At 42.4% G+C, this 26,828-nt stretch overlaps 2 protein-coding genes across 10 annotated transcripts in view; both read left to right on the plus strand.

The window, feature by feature from the left end:
- TRPM8 (transient receptor potential cation channel subfamily M member 8) overlaps positions 1–13,677 on the plus strand; it is a 75,712-nt gene extending 62,035 nt beyond the window's left edge. For 3 of the 7 annotated variants that reach the window (XM_046943550.1, XM_046943551.1, XM_046943554.1), the window contains 2 exons: positions 1,777–1,868; positions 3,769–3,940. In XM_046943550.1, coding sequence (XP_046799506.1) covers positions 1,777–1,868; positions 3,769–3,772 — 96 coding nt within the window. In that variant the 3' untranslated portion in view covers positions 3,773–3,940. Of the gene's footprint in view, positions 1–1,776; positions 1,869–2,830; positions 2,973–3,768; positions 3,941–4,399; positions 4,578–5,807; positions 5,999–8,697; positions 8,798–9,547; positions 9,582–10,850; positions 10,932–11,864 lie in introns of those variants that run through there. The other 4 variants (NM_001007082.2, XM_040703388.2, XM_046943552.1 and 1 more) reach the window with 4 other exon arrangements.
- A 4,587-nt stretch (positions 13,678–18,264) lies between these two features.
- On the plus strand, positions 18,265–26,034 carry SPP2 (secreted phosphoprotein 2). 3 transcript variants are annotated; one of them, NM_001389344.2, is made up of 7 exons: positions 18,265–18,427; positions 18,517–18,641; positions 19,158–19,280; positions 20,037–20,147; positions 21,849–21,903; positions 22,266–22,355; positions 25,801–26,034. In NM_001389344.2, exons 1-6 carry the CDS (start codon positions 18,343–18,345, stop codon positions 22,343–22,345), a joined length of 579 nt encoding a protein of 192 aa, NP_001376273.2. In that variant the 5' UTR covers positions 18,265–18,342; the 3' UTR covers positions 22,346–22,355; positions 25,801–26,034. The 3 variants fall into 3 exon arrangements, with proteins under 3 accessions (NP_001376273.2, NP_001376274.2, NP_990499.5); NM_001389345.2 differs by lacking the exon at positions 25,801–26,034 and adding an exon at positions 24,032–24,345; NM_205168.5 differs by having other exon boundaries at positions 18,418–18,641.
- The last annotated feature ends 794 nt before the right edge of the window (positions 26,035–26,828 follow it).

Below are 26,828 nucleotides of genomic sequence, written 5' to 3' on the forward strand. Positions count from 1 at the left end.
TCAGTTTGATGGACAACGGAATGGGTCCAAATCTGCTGTCAAAATATTATCTGTGTCCTTAATAATTAAAAAAGGAGGTTTGTATCAGATTTTGCTTTCACATCAAAGGAAAAGTAATAGTAACGTTGCATGTCCAAGTGTAGCTGCTGCAGTCAGATAACTGTATGGAGGGAAAAATCAGTCCTCTCGTAACAGTAATGTGACTACAGAGGTACCAACTACTAGAAATGTTTTTTTTCCTGCTGTCGTCTTTGCCTCCTGGATGTAGCCTCCATCCAGGTGAGTGGGTAGACAGAGGCATCAGGCTTAAGCCTGCTACATTTAATACAGCTATAGTGCATTGCTGTGCTTTTTTCTTTGTGAAAGACATTTGGACCCTATGCATCATGTAAAACACCAGTTCACTGTCATTCCTACTTGCTGGTTTTTTTGGATTACTGAAAGCAAGACAACTTATGTTTGGTGGAGGGAATTCTTAGAGTCAATCCAGTGTCACAGGTGTAAGATCTGCTGTCCTCTGCACTCAACCTTTGTTACCTAGAATAGTAAGAAAGGAGTGTGTATGGGTCCCAAGATGCTGAAATAGTATCTGGTAGTATCTTGAGCCTTGCAACCTGCTAGCTGCCAAATACTTGTCTATCTTTAGCAATGCGTGAGCCACCGAGTGTCAGAAATCTGCCTTGTGAAGTGCTGATGCTCTTCCAGGTGTCAGGAGACCACGCTCCACATAGGCTGCAGCATTGTAAGCGCTTGTTGAACCTCCAGTTATCTGCCACTGCATGAAATTACTTTCAACAACTGCATGTGAATTAAGGGGTTGGAGTTGATTTTGTTGATTACACAAGTCAGATGATTCCATGAATAAGGTTATGGAGCTAACATTCTGTGGAGCCTTTGTAATGGAATTTTTTTATAATCAGGGCGTGGAATGTGTCTTCAGGACTGGTGGCTTAAGCTATCTCTGCCTTGAATCCAGAAGTTGGTTGCACGCATTTTCAATCCAGGAAGCACTACCAGTCATTCAGTCTGGGAAACAGTAGAGATTCTTAGTAGCATTGTAATTTAGAATTAGAGAGTCTGGTAGTTGGAGGAATGAATTACATCTGCATCTTTGTTCTGAAACACATGCATGTAGCTAGGGACAGGTTACTGAATGAGCTCTGACGAAAGAGAAGCCAGAATGCTTCAGTTGCCCTGAAGCAGTGACCCTCCTGCCTCCCCACATTGTTTCAGCTGCTCCTTGTAGGTTAAAGCAAGACTCCTTTGACCCAATTGGCAGCAGTTTGCTGGAGCATACTATGATCTACTCGGAAGCTCCCCGAGGAGCATTTGTGTTCATTCATGTAATCCTTTAGCACACTGGTCTCAGCCTTCATCAGGAGCATTCCTTGTACCAGCATCCATGTGATTGGGTTGTGTCCTCTGAGCGTGGTAACCCACGTTGTGGTTCAGTGTCTGTGGTCTCACTGCAAGAGCATTCAGTTGGTGAACTCACAGAAAATCCTGAGATGTAAGCAGTAAAAACATGTTGCCAGTAATTTCTGGCATTGCTAGGTGTCCTAAAAAACTCTTTTTGGGTAAATTGAAAACAATCTGATATACCTATTGTGTCTTACAAAGTATTACCTGGGCAAGGAAACAAACCTTACTGTTGCAGTGGGCAGAAGATTTATTCATCCAGTGAGAGAGATGGGGGAGGAAATACTCGTGTATGAGCACCTCAGGTAACTGTCCAGTGCTGTGTGACTGTTACTTTCTGCTCTTCTTCCATTCTAGTGGTATATGAATGGCAGTAAGTATCTCTCAGATCTGTGGAACGTTATGGATACCCTAGCAATCTTCTACTTCATAGCAGGGATTGTGCTCAGGTGAGTAGCATCTTCTCTTGTGGCCATTCTATGACATCCCTTTCTTTCCAAGTTTTGACTACAACTTGTAACGAGATTTTGGGAAACATGTTCCTGAAACTCCCTGTTTTTTATGAACGCAACAAATACAACAAAGTCTTGACTCTAAATTGTGAACGGCAATTAAAGAAATAAAATAAGGTGATTGGAGGAGCACCTGCATGAAACATTTTCTCTTTTGTTTAATGGAGGTTGACTCTTTCCCTTGAAACAAAGTCAACTTCTTTCTGGGCCATTGTGACAACCATTCTTAATCTGGATTAGCATAGGCATGTTTACAAGAGGATGGTTTAAATGGACATAGATTTAAAGACAGTGCCTGGCAATACAAAGCATATTAAATTTTCAGGATAAAATGGCGAATGTCCCAGATAGTCAGAAGTACTTTGGGATATTTCCTGGCTCCTATTATTGACTGTTCAGTATGGTAAACTGGACTCTGACCTGTAGTGTGTTGTATTTAAGTGGACTGTAATTTTACTTACAGTACTGTAACAGAACGTCGTCAGTTCACATAAGCTGCTTTACATGAATGGGTGGGTTAACAATCATGACAAAGAAATGATGGTACTGTAATTGTTTACTCCACTATGACTTAGTTCTTGTTACCTCAGTGCAGCAGAGTGGTTGTTGCACTGTGATGAGGCTTAGGGATTACCTAAAGGTACCTTGCTGTTAGTATTAGAAAGAGACAGGAGACAGTAGTGGTATAGCAAGGATAGAGTGTATGTAAACACAGCAGGAGTTAAGCAGTTCGACCATAAATATCAAGTGGGACTGGATTAGAGGGGACCCTGGGTAGCTGTGCTGTTTTCCTGTTATTCACTTTTCACTCCCTATTTCAGTGTTCCAGTGTGTTTTTACATCACCTGTGTATGCTTTACCCAATGCTCTTCTTCGCTTTCTTTTGCTGTCTCCATCAGGCTTCACTCATCTAATGAAAGCTCTTGGTATTCTGGGAGAGTCATTTTCTGTTTGGACTACATAGTTTTTACTCTGAGACTGATCCATATTTTCACCGTTAGCAGGAATCTAGGACCCAAAATTATTATGCTGCAGAGGATGGTAAGATTCTGGCAGCTGTTCAAGAGCATTTAAATAAATGATATGACAAGGTGTCATATCACTGCCGTTCTGCTGATGGCAGCAAGTTCACTCCTTCTGTTAAATCTGCTAAACAGAATTAATTAAGATTTGAATAGGATCTAATTAAGAGCAAGGCCTTTTTCTCTTCCTCCGTGCAAGATTGAATTTCAGACTAAAAAAAGATTAGATTGAAGAACAGAAGAGAAATTTTTCTTCCTCGTAGCTTTTGTCTTACGTGTTTCGAATGTTTCAGTGGCGTATTTCGGTCACTGGAGGAAGGTTGGTCTGCAACAGCGGAAAGGCTTAACTAGGATATTGCCAGTCTTCCCATATCTGTATGCTACTGAAAGCTGGAAATATATGAAACCACTAGCTGGAGTGTTGGGAATATTAAGGCCAGTTTTAAGTCACCTGGGGTGGCATTTACAGAAGTGGCAGCTGCTTTTACCTGGCACTTAGCTGCAAGGTTTACTGCTGCAATTGTCCCACAAATAGTCTTTACATGTGTATCTGGTTTTTGTGGAAGGAGCCTGTCTGATGGTGGGCTAATCTGTTTTCTGAAATTTCTTGTTTTTATGGTTGTCTAAACTTTTTTGAAGTTCCCTCGTGGGAATAGTCAATTATTTCTGTATGTGCATGTTGGTGGCTGTAAATTTGCATGAAAATGATGCTAACCACATAGACTTTTCTGATATGTGCTCTCCACTCTCACATCATATCAGGGAGAAAAATGAAATGTGGGATGCTGACATGTTTGCTTGTTGTCCTTTTTCAGATGATAGATGTCTTCTTCTTCCTCTTCCTCTTTGCTGTGTGGATGGTGGCCTTTGGTGTGGCCAGGCAAGGCATCCTGAGGAAGAATGAGCACCGCTGGGAGTGGATATTTCGATCCGTCATCTATGAGCCATACCTCGCTATGTTCGGCCAGTACCCCGATGATGTTGACGGTAGCTGTCTTTTGTGATTGGTGGAAGGTTCTGTCCTTTCGGTGGTTGTCCAGTCCACTGTTTGAGTGGGAGAGGAATTCTTTCATCTGTGGTCTTCAGGGGATCAGCAGCTGACTCGTTGCCCAGGCTAAGGCCTTTGAAACAAGGCCTACCATGAGAAATCAATCCTTCCATGTCTAGTAGTTTCCAGCTGTTCAGTTTTCCCCTGCTACCATGTATGTCTCTAGGTGCCAGCCTTTTTTTCTGCCTAGATAGCTGAAATAACTGTCCATATTTGAGGCACAGCATCTGCCCTTTTGTCCTCTTTTCTCCAAAGAGCAACAGGCAAGGTTTTATGTTTGGTGGGGAGGGGGGAAAGAGGACGCAACACGTGTTGTGTTTAGTTGCATTACTGGGGGCTGGACCAACAGAAAGAGAGGGAGAAGGTTCACTGTTTGCTCTCCTCTCTTGCCCTTTGAGGTACCACCTACAACTTTGACCGCTGCACCTTTTCCGGGAATGAGTCCAAACCCTTGTGCGTGGAACTGGATGCCAACAACCAACCCCGCTTCCCAGAGTGGATTACTATTCCCCTTGTGTGCATTTACATGCTCTCGACTAACATCCTCCTTGTGAACCTACTTGTGGCCATGTTTGGGTATGTAAAAAAGGAGTGGTCATTTGCTTGTGATCACGGTATCAGTATCTCTCTAAGAAGGGGATTGAAGTCCTGGAAAGTGGCAGGAGAGTGCATGTCTCATTTGCAGATGTGGGAGTAGATGGTGGATTGTTGTGGCCAAAGTGCAGGTCCCAGCACTTGGTCTTGTTGAACCTCATCTCATTGGTTTCAGCCTACTGATCCAGCCTGTCCAGATCCCTTTGTAGGGCCTTGCTACCCCCAGGCAGATCAAAACTTCCTAATAACTTGGTGTCATTTGCAAACTATTAAACAGCTCTTAGTAATCACCAGGTGGAGGGAAGAGCTGTGGGCCACCATGAGGCCTCCCCTCAGCCTCCTCTGCTCCAGGCTGAACTAACCAAGGGACCTCAGGCACTCCTCACACATCACACAGCAGTTCCAGTTAATAAAACCACAGCTTTACTATCGTAAAAAGACTACTGTAGTAACTCATCCATTTGGACTGATAGTTCTGAAATTTGGGATTGTATTTATGTGAAACAACAGATAATATCCACCAGCACTCTTGCCAGTTAAGCTCCTGTGTTATCTCATGGAAGGGTCCATGAGGATCTCAACACAGGCATTTTGAAAACACCCACTTACCATTTAATGACAACGATGGAAGTTCTGGCACTCTGTGAATTGTTTGCTCTTATGGCTTTAGCTTTGCTGGGATCATGCAACACTTATACAGTAAGTAGTAGTACAGTAGGTCTGATCCATGCCAAAAGCTCTCATTAATACCTCTAACAAAAATTTCAAGGGTTTTTTCTTTTTTTTTTGTAAGTGGCCTATTTTTTTTTTTCTTAGAAAGATGTTAGCTGGTGAATTAATGGGATGTAGTATCTTGCAGTGAAGTGTTCTGTTCTCATGTGTTTCATGTGTTTAGACTGAAAGAAAATTGCCTAGAGGTAAGGTAGTGAAAACGTGTGGAGTATTTTCTCCCTGTTTCTAATTTTTGAGTTTATTTTTGACTTTTTCTTTTTTTTTTTCTCTCCTGTCTTAGTTCCATACATTTTCAGATTGCTCTGAAAAGGAGTACACAAACTCAATAGCCTTCTAACTAGTGAAGATGACCAGCTCCAGGATGACCTTACAAAAACACGTCCTAGTATAATAAAGAGAAATATTGTGTAACTTGCCTCTGATGGAGTTCCTTGGTCAATAGCTAATGATGTCTGGGTTTTCTCCTTCTTTGCCTGTCAGTTACACTGTTGGATCAGTACAAGAGAACAATGACCAGGTCTGGAAGTTCCAGCGTTACTTCTTGGTTCAGGAATACTGCAGTCGCTTGACCATACCCTTCCCTTTTGTCATCTTTGCCTACATATTCATGGTGATGAGGAAATGTTTTAAATGCTGCTGTAAGAATGAAAGTAAAGAGCCATCTATTTGTTGTGAGTAGGACTATTTCTTACTTGTAGAAAGTCAGCTCTGTGGCAGATGCACTGCAATTCTTTCATGATGTGCTGTGCTTAAACCATGTAGTTTGGGCAGGAAATACTCAAGGGCAGTGTAGACCCTTGAGGGGGTGGATGGAGTGGAAATGAAGAGCAGCTCATTTGTGTTCTCCATCAAATGCAAAACCACTGGAAATCTTTTTGATAAGATACAAATCAAAGCCTCAGCTTCTTTTCAGCTCTAATCTTCATTCAGCTCAAAGTTGTGCTCTGTCTGGGATATGGGAAATTATACTGCTAACATCTTATGCTAAAATTCTAACAGGAGGTTTCAAAAATGTTGCTTTTGTTGTGATTTTCACTCCCTGTCCCTCAGTAGCTTTGGATTTGGCCTGGTTAGAAAGCTTTTGAGCTCTATCATGATACCTGCTCCACTTGAGAACTGTGCCAGAGTTATTCAGTGTTTTCCTGTCCTCTGAGGCAGAATTACTTAATGTGTATAAATCACTTAAGTCTTCAAATTAATTGTATCATTTTGGACTGCCTGTGGTGCTTGCTAGCTTTGAAAGTTTTTTTTTTGTGTTAGAGCACTGTATGGGAACTGTTGAATCATGGCCTGAACCTCTGATTGACCACCTGAGGTGAGTGCTGAGTCAGCTGCAGGGGCACAGGTGAACGCAATTTCATCTGAGTGACCAGAAGGGGTGGAGCCAGGCTCCAGTCCTCCTAGACCCCATTTAAGGGCTGACTCCCAAGGAAGAAGGATATCTATCTGGACACCACTCCTCTTAGAGCCCTTTCACAAGCCCAGGACATGGGTAAACTCTTTATTTCATTACTCCTTTGTAATGTGATAATCTCTCTGGTCCTATACCTGTATACCTATTTACCTTACAATCTGTATATCTGTTTGCCATACAAGCACTGAATAAATTCATTCAGAGGCTGCAGCTGCTGAAAGTCATCTGCATGTTCTGCACAAAGAAAATAAACTTTTTGTGGTCAGGTTCTGGTAGGGTGTTCCTCCTGCATGGTTCCCAGGTGCACTGATGCCTGACTTTCTCTGCTCTAAATGTTGAGGTAACTTGTACAAGAGGTGGCCTTAGTCTCCAGTTACTACTCTACCTCCTGGAATTTCTTTTTTCCTTTCTATCTACTAGCTGATACAGCTATTAGCTGCAAGGGCAGCCTGACAGCTGTTTTCTTCATAGGTTCTTCCATCTGTTAGCATGTGATTAAATGAATTTCAGAGACTTGTCCGTGCCCAGAGGGCCAGTAAAGTGGGCAAACCACCTCAAAAACACAGGAATTATTTAGTTCTCTAGCAATCCCCTTATTTCCTTTATCAGAGGGCACAGATATGAATTGTTTTAACAAGCTTTTTTTCCTCAACTAGTGGAATGTCTTCAATTATTAAGTGCCGTTTAGAAGCAGAGGAGAGATAAGTTGAGTTAATTGACAGACTTATTTCCCTCCATCAGCATCCTGACTTCTGCTGTGCAGCACAGGCAGCATTTGTTACTTCATTAGGACAAAGGCTGCGTATCTTAGGGCTATAAAATTCCTTAGTAGTGACTAAAATGGTTTTGGCTGTCCACTTCCCCTTTCTGGGAAGGTTGTTTAACAGATATTTCTGCACAGATGATGCACAGTTGTGCATCTTGTAGTGACAGCAAATATAAGAATTAATTAAAGCCAGAATGTCACTTTAGTTGACGTGTTGATGGGAACTGAGAACTGCATGGTGAAAGCACACTACTGGATTGACTTGCAAAATCCCTGCTTCCCTACTTAATGCTTACAGAAATAGTCTGGTTGCGATTCAGGTGAATAAATGCCAATTGGTATCTGGGACAAAAACTGAGACTGTGAGGTCAGAGCAGCACTGTGTAGAGGAATCAGGGCTTAGATCATTTGTTGGCTCTTGGCTGCACACCTCTGTGATTGAATTAATTGCTCCTGAGGTTACATCAACATTGGTGCTTCTTCAGAGAGCTGCAGTTGGTCTGGAGTTGCCAACAGATAAGAGTGTCTGTAATTGATATACAGGCCTTATCCTGGCTTTTGAATGGGAAAACTCAGCTAAATTTTGTCGTTACTAAGACCCATATGGTTTGAGCTAATCCAGTTGGAACAAGATAAGATGCAGAAATATTGTCCTAGAGGACTTTGATGCCTCCAAGTTTGTCTTGCTCCTTGTCGTTCTTTAATTTACAGCATCAGCAGGAGATGCTTTTTAGAGAAGACAGTATTACAGCATTTTGAAATGTTTGGATTGAATGGTAGGTTATACACGTTCCTAACAGATGTTATTCTTAACAATCCAGTATGGGAAAATGTAGAAACAGTAAATACAAACAAAGTTGAAACCCACATCGGAACTTTCTGGAGTGTCCTATGCTTGCTGAAATGGCTGCAGTTTCACAGAGCACTAACAAACTCAAAAAATTCAGAGAGACTTTTGTTTGTTTTTGTTGTTGTGGTTTTTAACCAATTCTGATAGACAGGAGCATACAGTATAATGCATTAGGTACCAGAACATTCTCAGACGTGGGAAGCAGGGCTGTGAGTGGTCTCTATGCAGAGAAAGTAATAGTTAGCAAGCACTAACCCAGCCTTTGTGCATCTTGCCAGTAGGGACACAAATGGACTGAATTTAGTGTTTTTTCTGTGTTTTTTTAATGTACATTTCCCAGGCTCAAGAAATGAAGACAATGAAACTCTGTCATGGGAAGCTGTCATGAAAGAAAATTACCTTGTCAAAATCAATACCAAAGCCAGTGATACCTCAGAAGAGTATGTCTACCCTTCTTTGTCTTCGTTCTGTTGAGTATTTTTAGTGATCCCAAGCTTTCAGCAGCTCTAAATTTTTACAAACTATTGTGTATATGAATAAACCCAGTGTAAAGTTGCCTTTTTATTTTTTGATAAGATGATTCCTTTTTTTTCTTTTCTTTTCTCTCTCTATCAGTTGCTGCACATTGGCTTCAGAAGTAGTTGATTGGGCTGGTTGGTAAAATGCTAAGACTTCCAAGTTGTGATGCATTGATTATCTTTGGGATCAATCCCAGCAGTTTCAGACTAATAGTATAAGACCAAAGGGAAACTAGAGCAAGCTGGAAAACAGCAACATGACCTGCTATGTATGATGACTTAATTTTGTAGCCAGTGTCCAGGAGCTTCAAAATTTCCCTAAATCAAATGTAAGAGAAGAGCTGATAAGAATTGGTGGGGAAAAAAAAGAGCCTTCCATACTTCTCTGTCCCTGCTGTGGATATTGCCATTTACAAATATGTTAAGTCTACACAAAAGCACTCAGCATTGGATAACGTGTTTAAAAACAACAGTTGATGTTTTAAATTTGAAGTGGAAGAGCCTTGACAAGAAAAATGTAAAAGTGCAGTGTTAACAATGATTTGTATGTATTTACAGTAAACACGAAGTGTAGGTAAACACTTCTTGGCCAATGAGGAGTAGGTAGGGTGGTTAGCCAAGGCTTCTTTAGTATTTGGATTCAGCCCTCTCTTCTGTGTCGTCTTTTTTCAGGATGGTGCATCGATTTAGACAACTGGATGCAAAGGTACTTGTGTTTCCTTCTGCTCTGGGGGATGTGCCTGTGTCTGATAAAGCAGATAGTGATCCACTTGGAAAACAAATCATTTGTATTCTTTGTTGCTACCGCCAGGACCCCATTTTCATGGTGCTTTTTTAACGTGCTCCTTTGCACCCTTGATTCTACACGTAGCTTCATATTGTGCTCGAAAATGAAGTAGAAAGATGCTTACCTAGCATTGGAGAAGTGTTTTTCAGTACCCTCGATTGGATGGACAGCAGTAAAGCCAACTGTCCATAAAAGTGCAGCATTCAGCTGTTTATACAACCCTTGAAACACTGATGGGAAGAAGAAGCGTTACACAGAATATACCCTTCTCAAACACATGTTCTGTCAAGTTTAGCCTCTAGCCCAGGTTGTAACAGGGATCTCTGCCAAAGGCCTTGGTCAGGGTCGTCTAGTGAATACCACCTCTGGGGCTGCTCAAGATGGCCTTTATGCTGTTGTTTCTCTGACAGTACATCTGCATTGCTGTAGAATTTGAAGGCAGCTGCATGTGTGAGAAAGATTTCTCCAAAGGGTTTTTTTTTTCCTGAAAAATTCCTATGACTTCCTAAAGGAATAAGATCTTACTTTCCCTAAATTGTGGTGCTAGAAACTATTCCTCAGCTTGGCATCTCTGTACCTGTACTGCAGGTGTTAAAGGAAAGGGATATTAAAAAAAACAACTTTGGGTCCACAAAATGACACTGATCACCCATCTCTGCTATGAAGGAGCAAAAGGAGATGGGATATAGTTTGGAGCTTTTAGCTGTTGTGATGCCTGCTTGTTAAATAACTAAATTACATATGTATTAGGGCTCACCGCATTAACTGAATAGCTGAAAACTGTAATTGAAAGCATTTTTTCAAGTACTACTGTATTTGAGATAATATTTTGCAAGGCAATTTCTTGTAACTCGTATTACTTATTAGCATTACTTTTGTGTGAAAAGCAATATTAATGCTGCTTCATTCACTGCTGTGGTGCGACTACTGAATACAAAGAGCAGTCAATTACTGCTATCTAACTAATGGCTGGCACCCACAGGGTAGCCAGGTAAGCAGGAGTTCAGATTAGGGGTTTTATGCTCATTGTTGCTGATGTTGTATGACATCTTCTAGGGTATGTTTGTTCTGTGGTATTTTAAGGTACTTAAAACTGCTTGCTTGTTCTGTTCTCTTTCTACCAACCTGAGCTGCAATCATCTGCTGGAATGAGTTTGATTGACTTTTTTTTTTTTTTTAATTCTTAAGCTCTCTGATTTGAAAGGCCTCCTAAAAGAGATTTCCAGCAAAATCAAATGAATGTGACTGAAAAGCAGATATCTGAGCAGGGTAAGCCTTCTTTAAATCCATTCTCTGACTTGAATGATTTATCTGCATTCATGATATTAAACTAATGGAAGTCTTAACAATCTAGAAAGGAGGGAATTAATTAGCCTAGGAAAGAACTGAGGAGATGACCATTATCTTCAGCTGCTGTAGTATCATAGGATAGTTGTGGTTGGAAGGAACACTTTGATCCAAACCCTGCTTAAAACTGGGCTAGCTCAGATCAAAGTTGCAGACGGAAGGAAACCATACATTCTTTATACACACAACAGGCCTAATTCACAGCAGGGCAGTTCTAAGTTAAGCGACAGGAAATGCTTTTGAGCAGTACATTGACATCAGTTGTAATGCCATGAAGCAGTCTGCTTTGGGACCTTTCAAAACCCAGTTTGGCTAAAAGTAACCAACAGTCTTTTAGATATATTTGGTCTTGTATTCATAATGGTGATGGAAAGACAGAACTGGTCTCTCTGTGGAGGCCCTTCCTACCTGTTTATGTCAGAGCTTGTGGAAGTGACCTCTTGTTACTAATCAGTGTCTTGAAAAGATGGAGTCCCTTTCCAGCTTACACCCACTAAAATGTCTAGGTGACTACCTGGATGTGAGCAAATTGCTACTCTGCGAAGACATAATATGTGAGGCACTGGCACAGGTTGCTCAGAGAGATGGTGGATGCCCCATCCCTGCAGACACCCAAGGTCAGGCTGGACAGGACTCTGAGCACCTGATGGAGATGTAGGTGTTTCTGTTCATTGCAGGGGAGTTGGACTAGATGGCCTTTAGGGGTGCCTTCCAACTCAAACAATTCTATGATGATATGTGATGCAGGGAGTTGATTGATTCAAAGTGGTGTGCAAGACATCCAAGGTTCCAAGTGGGCATCATAAGGGTGAAAGCAAATCTGCAATCTCTGAATTTATTCTTTTGCTCACACAGGTACCGATTCACCCAGAATCTCAGAGCTGTCTGTATCCACCATGCAAACAGTCACCAACTCACCGGAGCGTCAGTGTCTCAGTTTTGTTTTTAACAAGATAACCCTTTCAGCTTGTTGGACGATGATGGTAAAACGTTAAGACTGTTTCTCTCCTGTCAGAACTCCTGAGTTACTCAAGCTCATTTTCCCTTGCTTTCCCAGAAATTCAATGACAGAAGATAGTTCTTATCAGCTTCTGCTAAAATTCACTCTTACTTCCAAGTGTACTGCTGCTGCTGTAATCACTGCTTTTGAATTTCACTTGAAGGAATCAATTCATGGGTTTCCTTTAGCTACCAATTGCTTGTCTTAATAAATCTCTCTTTCCTCTCCTTCATGTAGTAGCCATCTCTAGCTTGTTAATTGTACAGTCTATCTGCTAAAGTCTGTAATGCTGGCATCTCAGGCCCAACAGCCTTTCCTTGGACTGCGCATGAACAGTGCTAACTTCCCTCTTCTACCTGTAACTGTGTAGCTAGCAATGCAGAAAATCAACTGTTACAATAATGCATGGAAAGGATGTAATTCATGTAGAAATACCTTTGAAAAGCCTCGTGTATAATCCTTACTTGTTTCTATGATTGGGATTGGAGCACTGCAATTTGTTTTTTCTTTCAAGCATCTATTTGCAGATGTTTGCATTATGGATTTCAAGTTGTGAAGAGATTGTTGGCTAGCTTTAAATTTTGTTATACTTGCTATGATCTGGCTGCTCTTGCTGTTTTCTTTCTAAAATAGCAGCTGATTTGTGTGGTGTAACCAGGCACATTAGCAGCTGAAGGGATCCAAATGCCATTCATTTACCTTGCAAAATATTGTATTCATCTTCATCTCCAGCGTCTAGAAACAATCACCCAGTAGGTTTGGTTCTGAAGACGTATTTTTCCTTATCTCACAATGGCTCCTTTAGTCCATATGCTTTACCATGGCATACAGGTGGTCTGAGGAGCGTCAGGCAGAATATATGAGGCAGGATATACACAGGTGACTAGCTAGGTAGGTGGAGAGAGAATTTCTCTGGAAGCAGAACATTCCTATGGCAAAACAACTCATCTAGTGCTAAGAGAGCTATTTACTGCCTGGTTAAAAAGCACAACAGGGCAACAGAAGGATATAAAGTATGGATGTTTTGGAGGAATGTTTCTACCTCTGAGGTGCAGCTGACTGAGGTACAGCAAGCTGATCAAAGAGGCCAGTACACGCATGCATGCTGCAGGGAGAACTTTAAATCTGACCCCTTTTTCTTACATACCAGAAAACACTCCAGATTGTGTCCTGCTTCACTGTTTGCAGAAGCTGCTGCCCTGTTTGTAGCTGTAAAAGCAATAGTTTTCCAGGGAAAACTGATAAGGGTTACTAGTTATTTCTTGCTGCTTGACCTTTCCTGATGTTACTGTACACCCTGGTTTGCACAGTCCTGGGGTATAGAGCATTACAAATAGTAGCGTTCCTAGTTTATGTATATATAGTTATTTCAGTATTTTACTGTAAGAAGGATTAGGAAGAACGCAGCAAGACCTTCATAGTACTCTGTGGTATGTAGATCACATCATAAATGGTTAACATCGGTTTACTTTCTAGAAACTATTTCTTGTGTGACATTTGTATATCTAGGATGTGAAAAACGTGCTTTCTGTACATAACTTTAATTTATAAAACCTGCAGGATGCGTGCCAGAACTCACAGTGAATTATTCCTTTGTGAAATGGTGAACGTAACTTTGAGACAAAGTCTGAAAGAACAAAACACTCGGGATACCTATTCCTGCTTCTCCACCTTGTGTGTGTGTGTGCCTTTCCTTTGTGGCAGTGAATCCTTGGACAACTCAAGCCTTGAGCCTGGCTTCCTTCAGCCATAGTCCCTTGCTCTGGGCAGTCCCCAGCTGGGGACTGGGAGGAGTGGGGATGTCCTCCAGAGAGAGGAGGGGAAGGAAGGAAGGAGCCTGCCTGGCTCCCTCCTGCCTTGAAGAAAGGAGGCTGAAAGAGATGTGTGACTTTGCATGGATGGATGGAGCCCCGCAGCAAGAATGGGGCTGCCACAGTGCCCAGTAGACCTCCTTCCTGGTTAAACGTTTCCAGAAAAGAAAGTGGGGCGGGGTTGGCTTGGAGTTTTTTATGTTGTTGGTCGTTTGGTTGTTTTTTTTTTGAGGAGTGTAAGAAGGGAGAGAGAGCAGGGATTAACCCTAAATCAAGGTTCTCCTGTAGAGTCCAAGGTTCAGCAGCAGGTTGTCTTCTGAGAATGCATTCAGTGGACGTAACAGCACAGGACCACAGTACAAGCAAATTTCAGTCACTCTCCCGACACAGGATGAAACAATCGCTGTGACAGCTTGTTTAGTAAGCAAAGATGGAGCCCTAGTATTCGTGCTCAAGTGAAACTGTAAAACTTAATGCACTAACACACAACACCATGTGGGCTGCAATGAAGAACACCAACTCTATCCCAGGCAGACCTAGTACAGCAAGGTGTGATTTGGAACAGTGTGCTGTACATTTAAATAAACTTGATGGGATAGTCATGCACCTAGAAGAGCTTGCAAGTGATGAAACACAGAATTCTCTTGGAAATATTTGCTCAGCTCTGTTGGAAGCAGGAATGAAGAGGGTGGTGAACTGATGGGCAGATATTTGCAGATGAACACATACATACAATGTTTGGGATAGGGAAAAAAAGCCTTGAAAATTATCAGTATGGTCAGCAAAATGTGGGGGGGGGAAAAAAAAAACAACAAAACAAGGAAGATGTCTCTCTTTCTTTGGCTTTCCAGGTAATGGTCTTTGAGGCTGGAGGTAACGTTTGTCTTGCACCAACTACAGCATTTAACCAGTGACCCCATAGGAACTATTACTGCTGAGCTGGCAGAAACAGGAAATATAAATATTTAACGTTTCAAAGGCTCAAGGGAACGAAGAGACACCTCTGAGGTTCTGCTGCAGGCTGTGATGTTGAAGAGCAACCACCCAGTGTGTAGTGTTGAGGTTTTGTTTGCTGCAATGTGTGCTTTCTATTGCTTCACTCTCAAAGTCCACAGCAACAGCGGTAAAAACTGTGCAGGTTTATGTTGCATTTCTTAGACCAGTATGGATGGTGCACCTTAGGAGTACAGTGCAAAAGGGTTTGGACACTGCCTCTACACGTTTATTGAATTTAATCTTTGTAAATTGTTTTGATGACATCAGTTCCTACAGCTTTCAGTCCTGAGACAGAACAGCTCAGTGAGTTCCCTGGAACTACAGCACATCTTGCAAAACATGAAACTACCCTAGTACAAGATCTGAACTTACAAGATGGATCTGTTTCCATCCTTACCACTGTGGGTGTGGGAAGCTGAGGTGTCACTATGTTTGTTTGTTTTCACTTCGCTGTCCTTTTGGCCATCAAATCTTGTAGTCTTGTTAATGCTTTAGAAAGCTTAGAAACGGCACTAAGAAATGCAGCCAGTGTGGCATAGGATACCATCTCAGGAGGGTGTGGGAGCAATTAGAGAAATGGGAAAAAAGAAAGACTTGTTCTCCTCCATCCCAGATGCCCCAAGTGGGCAAGAGCTGACAACCCATGAACAGCGCACTGGCTGTAACATTACCTCCTAGTTTCTCAAGGGACAAACAAGATCCAAAGGGAGTCAAAGTTGAGTTTCTGTTGGTGTCTATGAACTATGGCTCAGGTCTCAAAGTCTTTGTTGGTTTGAGCAAAATCTGGAAGACTTTTTCCTGTTGCTGTCACCTACAGTTGAAGCAGCAATTAGGCTTCTGCATAGGTGAGAAACAAGTTAATCACAGAGAAAAACTTTTAGGGAGCCTTTTGATTTTGCCAGTGCCAGAGCTAGGAAAAGGAAAAAAAAAAAATGCAATTTGCCAGCTTTTCTTTTATCTAGGGAGACATCATTAACTTCTATCTGCCAGGAAACAAGCCACTGGGAGTAGTTCCTGAGTGGCTGGAATGCTGTTTGGAGTGTTCTCAGGAGTACAGATGTAGCAGTGCTGCACAATTTACATTTTTAATGAAAATGTATATTGTGATAATCAAAATTTCAGAATGGTTGTTCTCCCAGTAGTCTGGGAACAGCTGAGAGTGAGAGTGGTCTGAAAACAGCCATATAAGAGAAGTCGTAAAACTCTGATGTTCTCTTTTATTCAATGGTGCGTAACTGTTTTCAGTGTACATTAAGTTAGATATATCTCCCTCCTTCCTGCCCTAAGGTGCCTGGCGTTAGCCATGCACTGGAGAAGAGGAGGCTCAGGGGGGATCTTGTCAATGTCTATAAACACTTGAAGGGGGTGGTACAGAGAGGAAGGAGCCAGGCTCTTTCCAGTGGTCAAGAGGCAGTGCACACAAACTGAAGTACAGGAGGTCCCCTCTAACCAATAGGCAGCACTTCTGTACCTACCAGAATCCAACCATCTGCCATCCAAACAGTCAGATTCCTCCAGTGTGCAGCCTTGCAGTTGTCTGCCATCCTGCAAGCTGACCTCTTGTGTGAAGGAAAGAGCTCCCAACAACTGTGTTCTTTGTCGAGGAAGGAAGAATAAACTGTGGCAATGCTCTGAAATGACAGCACGGGTATATCAGCACCGTTGAACTGTCACAGCTGTGAACTGCATTTGGCTCATCTGGAAGATATCCCTGGTCAGAGCCAGGAACAGGAGGAACTCTTCTGATGACTTTGCTTGGCTTAGCTTTGCAACATCATTATTTATCACTTCTGGAGTGCAAAGCCTGGGCTGAGGAGGAGATTAATTGCTTGTTCTTTCAGCATTGCTTGGAACGTGACTATTGCTTTGAATAAAGGTAGGAGTATCTCTCCTTTTTGACTGCAAGTACTTGGAGGTTTTTCACATGAATGTATGTATCCACATGATTCACATGAATATGTAGCCACTGCTGTAGCACAAGTTATGAATGGTAGGGAGGCGTGATATTGACACTGCTGAGTATTGAATGGATGTTGAAGGCTATCTTAATCCTAATGCAGTCCACCAAGGACAAGCAAGTAGACACAGTAGCCTCAAAGGGGCAACCTGTAGTCAAGAAAGTATAAGCAATCAATCACAAATATGGGGAAAGTCAAGTGAAAAAGCAAACAAGAGCGGATAAGGAATGGTTGTATAAGTGACGTTTTGGTTCATTAAGGCCTAACTGTGTATTAAAAAACACACTCATCAGTATTGAGATGAGTTTAAAATGAGACAGCAGCAATCTCCTCCCAGATCTAGAGTCTTCAAGCCCCATAATGCACGCATGCAGCAAAGTTGCAATAGAGTAAGAGATTAAAAAAGGGAAATCGTTTTGTAAACAGCACTATATAAATAACTGCACTTCTGTTTGGGGTTGTGCTTGCTTTGTGAAGGATGGCCAAGGACCTGACTCCACTCAGAATTAAAATAGAGACTCTGTGTGGATTCTGAATCTGCTTATTGGCTATGTGCACTGGGCCTGAACCCCAATAGGAAGAACAATTCTTGGTGACCAACGTGGGGCTCCCAAAGCAGCCTTGTCCAGTTCTGGCTCATTGGTGTTGGCAGTGGGGGAGAGGACACAATGTCTGGCAGAGCCATAAAGTATGTTGCCTGCACTTGGAAAGTGAGACTAGCAAGTGCTGAATGCCTTGTGCTGGAGAGGGTACAGAGAACACCTTGACCAGTTGCAGCTTGGCTTCAGTTAGCTAAAAGCTAAGGTGTCAGGTCTGTCCTGTCCCTGTGATTCTTTACAAAGCTTTCCATACTGAGGAAATCTTGTAATTTTTCAAAAATCCTATTCATTTCTTGCACAGAGTGAGTGCTGAGCATTAGGAGGATCTGATAAGGGAAACCAAGCTGTCACAGACACCCGTTTGGTTAGCAGGGCTCAGGTTTAGCAGAGAGGTCAGGGCAATGTGAGACTTCCTCAGGCGTGTGCTAATTAGCAAAGCGTTTATAAGGCAAATGGGCCTGGGGTGTCCCAGGGGTCTGCTCTGTGCCCTGTGTCTGGAGGATGTGGTCAGTGCTTTGTCCTGATGGGTCATGATGGCAGCCATGTCTGGGTGCGTGGACTCCCATTCTGTTCTTAGGAGATGGGGAGTTCCAGCTCCTAAGTGCTTTCTGTTGTGCCTGGGACACAAAGGTGCTGGTAAGGGACTAAGGAAGGTGTTGCTTCACCAGCTTTCACCTTAAAACTCATGGCTAAAAGTGAAAAAAATGATGATGCTCTGCCACTGCCTGTGGAGCTATCAGGTATCAAGCACTTCTTTTTAATGACAGTGCTAAGGAAAAATACAGCAGTCCATCTCTTATCAGAGAACTGCTGCTAAATGGAGAAAAGCTGACAGCAAATATTTACTCTCAGATCAATTCTGTTTAAAGTGCAATGTTTGTAGCAGAGCTTGAACACAGGAAGGTCAGATATAGTATCAAGGCTGCATTTATATAAAGACAGGAATATGCAGTGGACATTCTTGCTTAGATGGGGAAAACACCAGAGGATTTTGAGAGGCACACTATGAGGAGCTTGATTTTTGTCCTCGCTCTGAGCATTTTCACATGTTCAGGTAAGATGTTCAGAATTTTTCAGTCATTTTTCATATGGCTTAGCTAAGAAAAAACTCTGAACTCTAATGGAACTGTGTGTCTGCCTCAGGATTTCCAGTGTACGATTATGAACTCCCTGTCACAGAAGAGGCTCTCAATGCTTCTATTGCAAGGATCAATTCTCAGACCTGGGGCCCAAACCTGTATGGTGTTGTCAGGAGCCACGTTAGACACGTGAGTGTGCAAACAACTGAGATCCTTTACCTTAAATATGCTTTGCTGACTTGGAAAACTTTTTTTTTTTTTTTTTTGCTTTACCTTGGAAATGCAAATTTAGTTGGAGTTCTCTGATGTGTCTTGGAAGAGAGTGGTCTGAGGCATTGTATGAAGTTATGGCTTTAAATATTCTTTGTATGTTCAGTTTTAATTAAAAGCACGTTTGGAGCTCAAATTGACCACCCCTAGAATGCAAGACTTTGATGGATGTGCTTAAAGATTTTGCTCAAAAATTAATTCAGAAAAGAGCTGGTGTTTTTCAAATACCTCCAGCTAACTATTTTGCTTTGGGCATAAAAAAATCTGGTTTCCATCTGATGGAGGTATTCAGTGCAGCTGAATATCTGCCCTCCGGCTGAGTGCTCTGCATAAGGAGCAGACAAATAGTGACTCTGCAAGCTGCACCAAGTCCATGTTTTGCAGTTCTGTGATTTGCTTAACAAGCACTGCTTGATTTGGTCTTCCTCTTACCAGGTTGACATGTGGAACAGCAATGATTATAGACTAGAGCTGCAGCTCAGTATTCGTGAAACCGAATGCACAAAAGCTTCAGGAAGAGACCCATTTACATGTGGCTTCAAAGTAGGGCCTTTTGTGGTAAGTGCCTCTGGTGTAAATGGAAGCTGCCCTCAGTGCAGGGTGTTCTCTGGATAGGTTGAAACAGTGCTGATTGGCCCTGAGAAGTCACAAAAAGCCCAAATACAACCTGCAGAATAGAGTGGGTATTACACGGGAAGGGGCCATGTTGAGAAACTCTTATTTCTGACCACAGGGGAATACATGAGGTGCTCTGAGCTTGAAACAAGTGGATGCTTGCCTTGCAAGGGCATGAGGTGAAAGTGTCTGTGTGCTTTGCGAACTAATCCTGGAAGGAAAGCATAGCTGCTTTTCCAAGTTAAGAGGATGGTAAAACTGATACTTGACCTGATTTTTGGGTGCAGGCTCTGCCAGAGCTTCTGTCAAATCAGATAGACAACTTCTTTAACCGTTGTTCAGCTTCTAGAGGTAGAGCTGCCATCAGCATAGCCCCGCGTAGATTTTCTGTTTGTGATTGGTGATGCTTCAGCCATGAAAAGGTTTGGGAGAACTTTTTTTCCTAACACTGGCAGGTTCAAAGCTTCATGCGGGTAATATGCAATTATGGATCAATAAATTGTGTGAAGTTATACACTGCTAAAATACACTGACCTGGCTGCAGACTGCTCCCAAAATTTGTTAGGCATGTACCTTCAATTTTGTCCTCTTGGAATGTGATTAATAACTCCCTGTAAAGATTTCCCACCTAAACTCCCATGAAGTGCTTTGCCCTGTAGCTTTGTTCCACCAGATTCACTCTATTTTTATCTGTTACAGCCAACTGCTGTCTGCAAAAGTGTTGTAGAAGTCTCCAGTGAGCAGATTGTGAATGTTATTGTGCGATGCCATCAGAGCACATTCAGCTCTGAATCGATGAGCAGTGAGGAGGTAAGGAAGTGAAAAACTGCTTTTTTGCTACCTGGGAACATAAAAATTCTGCTTATCCTCTTTCAAAGAGAAGTCAGGTATTTGAACGTCAAGTCAAGCTTTACAACTGGCTTTGACCCTCAGAAACAGCAATTCAAGGACTTTTACGTATCATGTCACTTAGCAGTGTTCCTACGTTGGCAGTGGAAAAACTGAGGTGTGAGGGGGCATGGAATTTGCCCATAATTCACAACTATGTCCCACCCAAAATATAACAGTCACTGAAGTCTTGAGTATTTTTTCTACGTGCTGTCATGTTGCCAGGGGACTGTCCATCCCAATGGTGGCACGTGCCATGGTGTCTTTTTTCTGTCCTTACTCAAACGTCTAGTAACCTTCTGACATCTATTTAGAGGCAACTGGAAGTTTTCAGCATAAAGCTGTTTGTGATTTGAAATCCAATTGCTTCCTCTAATGCTTCACGTTCCTTCCTATGAGAGGCTTGACCTTGCTCGATGGATGCCTGAATGGAGTGTGAATCTCTGTGACAGTCTGGCACATCCACCAAATTTGACACTCATTCTCCATTGAAATATACACCATGCCTGTGCCTGGTGAATAGTGATTGGCACATCTTACAGACAGAAACAAATTCTGGCTCTGTTATCAAATCCCTCAGCTGAGCATGTAATCATAGTATAGGTGAAGAGGGTTTGCTCCTCTGAGATTTATGATCCACTCATCTTTCCTTTTGAGCTCTCATCCTGTTTTTAAGATATGATTAAATGCTGACCCAATCAGTAAATCCCTGCTAGCTGCTTTCAGATTGTACCAGTATCCAATTTTTCCTTGAACTTACTCTTGAAGTTGCATGCCTGCACTTACATCACAGGCCTGCAGTGAGTACTGTGCTTGAGGATTATATTCAAGGAGTGAAGCTAGTTTCACAAGCAAGGTGGCAGAGGATCTATGGACAGCATTTTTGTTTTCGGAAGCTGCATGTGGCAAAGGATTCCATGTTGTCTTCTCTTTATTTGAATTGCCAGCTTTTGTTCAGAATCTCTACTCAGATGGAGATAGTAAATGCACCACAGGAATTCTTGATTTGCAGAGCAGAAAGACACTGTGTGAAGTACTGAAATATGTGCAGTAGTTATGCATGTTCAGTCTGTCCTCTGTGTTAAGCATAACTCTCGTTTAATTGGGCACTAACTATAAACACTTGCTTATACAAGCAGAGATCTTCCTGCAAGTCTTCTTTAACTGTCACTTAAAATTCAGTGCTGCTGCCAATATTCCTGCTGGGGGATGTATTTCCTACAAATTTAATAAGGAATAAATGCTAAAGAGAATTATTGCACATGAAAAAGAAAGTCTTTCTGAAGAGGGCTGCACTGCAGCTCTTGTTCTGTGGGTTGTAACTCAGTTAAAGGGATCTCAGGTTGGCTCACTGTGAATGATGTTGATGTAATGCTGCTGGTATTTGGGTAGGAGGGGAGTTGTGATTGAGGTTAAGGTCATACTACTGAGATAGTTACCTATAAAATAAGAATATAGGGAGCTTTAAAAACAGTAGTTCGGTGAGTCAAAGAGGTGTCCTGTGTAGCTGGAACAAACTAATTCAGCTCTCTGAGTCCTGTTCTCTTGGCTGTATCTGCACTAAAGGTGAGGTAAGGTATTAGGTACCAACTTCGTTTTTTAAGAAACTGCTTTAATTTACAGATGACGTATATGCTGATGACGGACCCAAGGAAGCGAGGCAGCAGTCGCTCCGAAGGTAAGCCATGCTGAACACTCCTGGCACAGGTGGGTTTGCCATTTGGACTGGCCATGCGAAGGCCATCTGTCTGAAGAAGAGGAAAATACAAAAGGCCAGCTGTTTGCTCAGGTCACATCCAGCTTCTTTTACTTTGTAGGGGTGCATCTCACTGAGAAAGTGGTGAGGGCATGGGGCTGCAAGATAGGGCAGTGCTGAAGCTATAAGCTTGCAGCCGTTTTCAGAATTGATGGATTTGTGTTTTCATAACCTGTACTTGTGTGCAAACTTACGGTTGTCTTGATGTGCAGAATGCTGAAAAAATCATTCTTGACAGCATGCAGCACTCACGCATGTCTCCATGTTCTTTCCATTTTCTGAAGCCTTCTCATCAAGGGGAAGAGGCCGCAGCAATGGTGACTGGCGTAAACCTGATTATACTAGCCCTGGCAAGGTTGAATAATGCAATTTAGGTGAGTATCATAGGATCACAGAATCATAGAATGGCCTGGGTTGAAAAGGACCACAATGATCATCTAGTTTCAACCCCCCTGCTATGTGCAGGGTCACCAACCACCAGACCAGGCTGCCCAGAGCCACATCCAGCCTGGCCTTGAATGCCTCCAGGGATGGGGCATCCAAAAAACAGTACACTTGGAGTGTTGTGGCAAGTATTTATTGTAGAAAAGCTGTGATGGAGATGTTTGGAGCTGATGTTTGGAATGATAGTGAAAGGTACAGAGGATTCACTGGAGCTAGCAAAGCTTAACCTACACAAACCACCTTAGCTGAGCCACTTCTGAAGCTCTGTGTGGGAGAAGCTCTCATTTCTGTTGGTGCGTTAGCTACCATTTTATGGAGTGAAAAAAAGGGAAGTGTCTTTGAAAGCATTGTAGCAACAGAGAATGAATGTCATGCTTAGGCATGCTAAACTGATTTAAAATAGTTGGAAAAGGGAGAGGAATTATTTAGCACTGTGTCTGTGCAATCAGAAGGGTTTCACACACTCACTAGCAGGTGTTCGTCCCTGTAGACTGACTACAGAATGGAATGCTACGTGTGTGGAGCTCAATTCAGGCCTCCTGCCTTTGAAATGTGAAAGTTTTAGATGTTATCTAGCAGTGGTGACTCATCAACAGCATGTTATTCATAAACATATCTGTGGCAAATCTGTGTGTGCTGAAGCAGACGTGCCCCTACTCTCATAGAAAATAGACACTGAAGGAAAACAGTCATTTTGTTAAGTCAGGTCTTTGTAAAAATACTTTCATTAAATCCATATGCTATTTTGGTTTAGCCATGAGCCTGTAAAGGTGCTGGTTTTATTCCTCTTACAGGGATCTCTGACTTTTCTGAATGCTTTTGAACTTCCTCGATGATATGCAGTGGCATTCTGGCATGCACTCCGCATCCAACACACATCGAAATTATTTTATGCGTTTGGAGTCAAGGAGAGTTATTCATGACTTCTTTTCTCTCCTGTGTTTTGGTGAACTGTGTGATCATGGCAGGCAGTATTGCAAGCCCATCTATGATGACCGTGCTTGCAAGGTCATGGGAAATACATGCTGTGCTTTGAGATAGCAGTAGCTCAGCTGGCATGTTCTCTCAGATGAGAATATTTTGGAGGAGGCTGGGGAAACGGATTTAATAATAGAAGACTTTCATCTCTTACTCAATAAACCTGTTGTTGACAGGCAAAGCTAGACAAGTTCAGGTAAGAAATGAAATGTGATTCTTTTTTATGCAACAGTGTGGGTAACTGACCACTGCAAGAATTGCTAAGGCAAGCTGCTGAAAGAATGTTTCATGCTGGAGTTAGCATTGTCTGAAGTAGATCATCTCTTCTTTTTTGGCTGCAGGAATTATTTCAGGAGAATCCTGTGCCAGAGTATACGCAGGAAGCTAGGCTAAATGGTCTCACAGGTGCTTTCTGTCTCTCTGTTTTTATTTATTTGAATGTGCCAAATATTCAAGAGGGAAAAAAAAAATCAATGCAACTGTTACATAAAAAACGTTTTCAGGTCTACAGCGTTCAGATCTACTGACCTGCTGCTGCCAGCCAGGAGTTATCAAATTGCATAGGAAAGAACTAAAGAGCTTATTTCATTGACAAATGCTAATCAGATTTTCTGGATTAATTTCCTAGTGCATCTCTGGAACTGGGGAGACTGTGAGTATTACTTGTCATGCTGTGGACCGGCCTCTCCAACAAATAACTTGGGCACATGAGCAAGTGACAGCAGGAGAGCCAGCTGCTGTGCAAAGCTATCACAGCTTAACAACCTGAGCCCGCAACAAGTGTTAAGGTCGTTGGTTGGATATAGCACATATCTAGCTCTGCCAGCCATGTGCCTGTAGAGCGAGGTGCAGTCCAGCCTGTGGCTTATGTCTGCAGTCACCAGCAGTGCTTGGTTTCCTTGAGCAGGAAAATAAAGCATGTCACTGCTTGCATTAAATGTGGAGGTTGTTAAGACTGGTTTTCTCTTGCTGTCCACACAGCAACCACACAGGGAAAGAGTTTTGTTTGTTTTAACATACAGTAGGATTCCTTCTGCACAAAGACAAAGGGCTGTGATTTCTTGCTGGAGTTTTCTACATGTTCTTAAAATGATCCTCTGGCTGAGTTCTCACGTGGCATAGCTGGCTGGAATGTGATGGTGGCAGTTGGCCTGGCACAAGCCAGAGTCAATAGACTGTCATCCTTGGCTGTTAGGGCTCTTCCAGTGAAAGAATAACTGGTAATATTGGGCCTCTTCTGCTCATACCCAAGAAATCGAGGATCCCAATCTCAGAGTGAACTGGGTCCTTGTTTCTCCTACTTCCAGAAAAGCAACAGTGCAGCAGCATGCATAGCCCTCCTGGGACACAGAACCAAAAACTTTTATCCCCCTTGTTCTTATTACAAAGCCGTCTGATTTTAATTCAATTTTTATATTTTCATGACTTGTATTAGACTTCCTTTCCCTCTCTGTGCATCCACCCCACTTTCTCCACTTCTCAGAAAGCAGCTTGTTGCTTTGTGGGGGGAAAAAAAATGACACGTAGAGGGAAGGGAAACCCCTGCAGAAGGGGATCTCTTGTGTAATGCATGAGCTCCACATCCAGATCAGCTCCGAGAGCGAGAGCTAGGCCCATTTACCTCCTAATGACAGGCAGCCATTGTAATCCTCTTGCCTTGGAGTCTGTGATTGCAGAGCTCTGGGTGCTAACCTGGCATTTGTGACAGGCGGTAGGAGAGAAGACAGCATGCTCTCATATGTTCCGACCCTTTGTCACTACCACATGTGTGAACGTTTGTTTCTGGCACCAATCTTACCCATAAAATTGACTTCCAGAGAATTTTCACATTGCCATGGTTACAAACATGATGGAGATACAGTGCAGGCTACAGAGTGCGGTAGAGGCACTCACGTGTCCTCTTAGAAAAACAAATCTCAGATTCCTTTGTGCATGGTTAACTCAAATGCATTTCTCAGAAGACCATACACCTGCTTATAACCTCAGCCACCTCTGCTTTTGAGACTCTCCAATATGAGTTCGTTTGTATCCATTGTATTGCTTACACTTACGCTTTTTCAACCAGCCTGGGTTTATCTCTCTCTCTCTCTCTTTTTTAAACACTGATTAGCAATTAATGTGACATTTTTGGACACGTGGTGTTTTGCGTATGCAAAACAGATCCCTCATTATATGATTGTGATGATAAATAAATTAATAAGCAATTCAGTGAAGCTGAATACCCTTTTTTTCCTGGGCTGTGGATGTTTGGTTAATTCTGCTAAGCAGACAAATTTTGAGCTACGACTTTTCTCCCCACCTCCTTTTCTTGGATGAGATTGGAGAATGAAGAATATCAAGATTGAAGGATGCAACATGTGAAAAGCAAACCTGATGCAATTTCCTTCTCTTTTTCAGGAAAAACTATTCTGTGATGAAGTGAGTCTTTCCTTAAAATCACCTTCTGCTTTACAGCCAACTGGCCATTGGATGAGTTCATCGGGTGCTGAATGGATGCACTGCTCAGTCAATAGTGTCCTGACATATTACAGCTCATCGGAAGGACTGTCTCAGACACCTAATGTAACTGTCTAGTATGCATTGTACCATCTCATAGCAATGATATTAAAGGATCAAAGGATTGCTATTGCATCTTTGTGTTCTGCATTGCTCTCCAGGTACTTGTAAGTTTTTGCAATGGTTGGTTACTTCATTGGTTACTTCATTGTGTCTCTCTTCTGGAAAACAAGCCTTTTCAGTCTTGTCCCTGTCTCTGCACTCTGTGCATGTGTCCCCCCTCTGCAGTCCTTTAGGAAGGAGCTGTGTGTCTTGGCTTTTTTTCTTTTTTTTTAAGTCTTTGCCATGAAGAATGAAAATCTAGTTTGTTCTCTGGTTATAATTAGGACAAAAAAAAATCAGTGGCAGGGATCTGTCCATCACTCATGGGATATACTGCCAGTACACTGTTACTGCGATGCATAGGACACTTAGATTATACACACGCAGTTTTTGTCTGAGCTAAAAAATCCTAGGTGTTAAAGAATGAAGAGTGGGGTGGCCTTTGACCTCCAGATGTGACCCTCATGATGAATGAGTAGGAAAGGTCTTCTGATCCTTTAGCATTGATGATGTGGGTGTCACAGAATCATAAAGCCATTAAGGTTGGAAAAGGATCACCCAGTCCAACCACCAGCCCACCCCCCACCATGCCCACTGACCACATCCCTCAGTGCTACATCTCCACAGTTCTTGAACACCTCCAGGGATGTTGACTCCACCATGAGCAAAAACTTCTCTGAAGGCAGGACTTTGCAGTCATATCCCTTGGTCGTGAGGGCAGGATCTGCAGTCAAGCATCATGGTAACACATGCATGGGCTGTAATATTTCTTCTTGACTGATGTATAAACTGCAATGAAAGGCCACCCCTCTCCACTGCACAGGGTC

This window comes from Gallus gallus, chromosome 7, assembly GCF_016699485.2.
Source record: "Gallus gallus isolate bGalGal1 chromosome 7, bGalGal1.mat.broiler.GRCg7b, whole genome shotgun sequence".
Taxonomy (NCBI): Eukaryota; Metazoa; Chordata; class Aves; order Galliformes; family Phasianidae; genus Gallus; species Gallus gallus.

Coding starts and splice junctions, on each gene's coding strand:
- SPP2 (NM_001389344.2), top strand. CDS start 18,343: ATGGGGAAAACACCAGAGGATTTTGAGAGGCACACTATGAGGAGCTTG. Junction 19,281..20,036: donor TCAAAGTAGGGCCTTTTGTG/GTAAGTGCCTCT, acceptor TATCTGTTACAG/CCAACTGCTGTCTGCAAAAG. Junction 21,904..22,265: donor AGGCAGCAGTCGCTCCGAAG/GTAAGCCATGCT, acceptor CATTTTCTGAAG/CCTTCTCATCAAGGGGAAGA.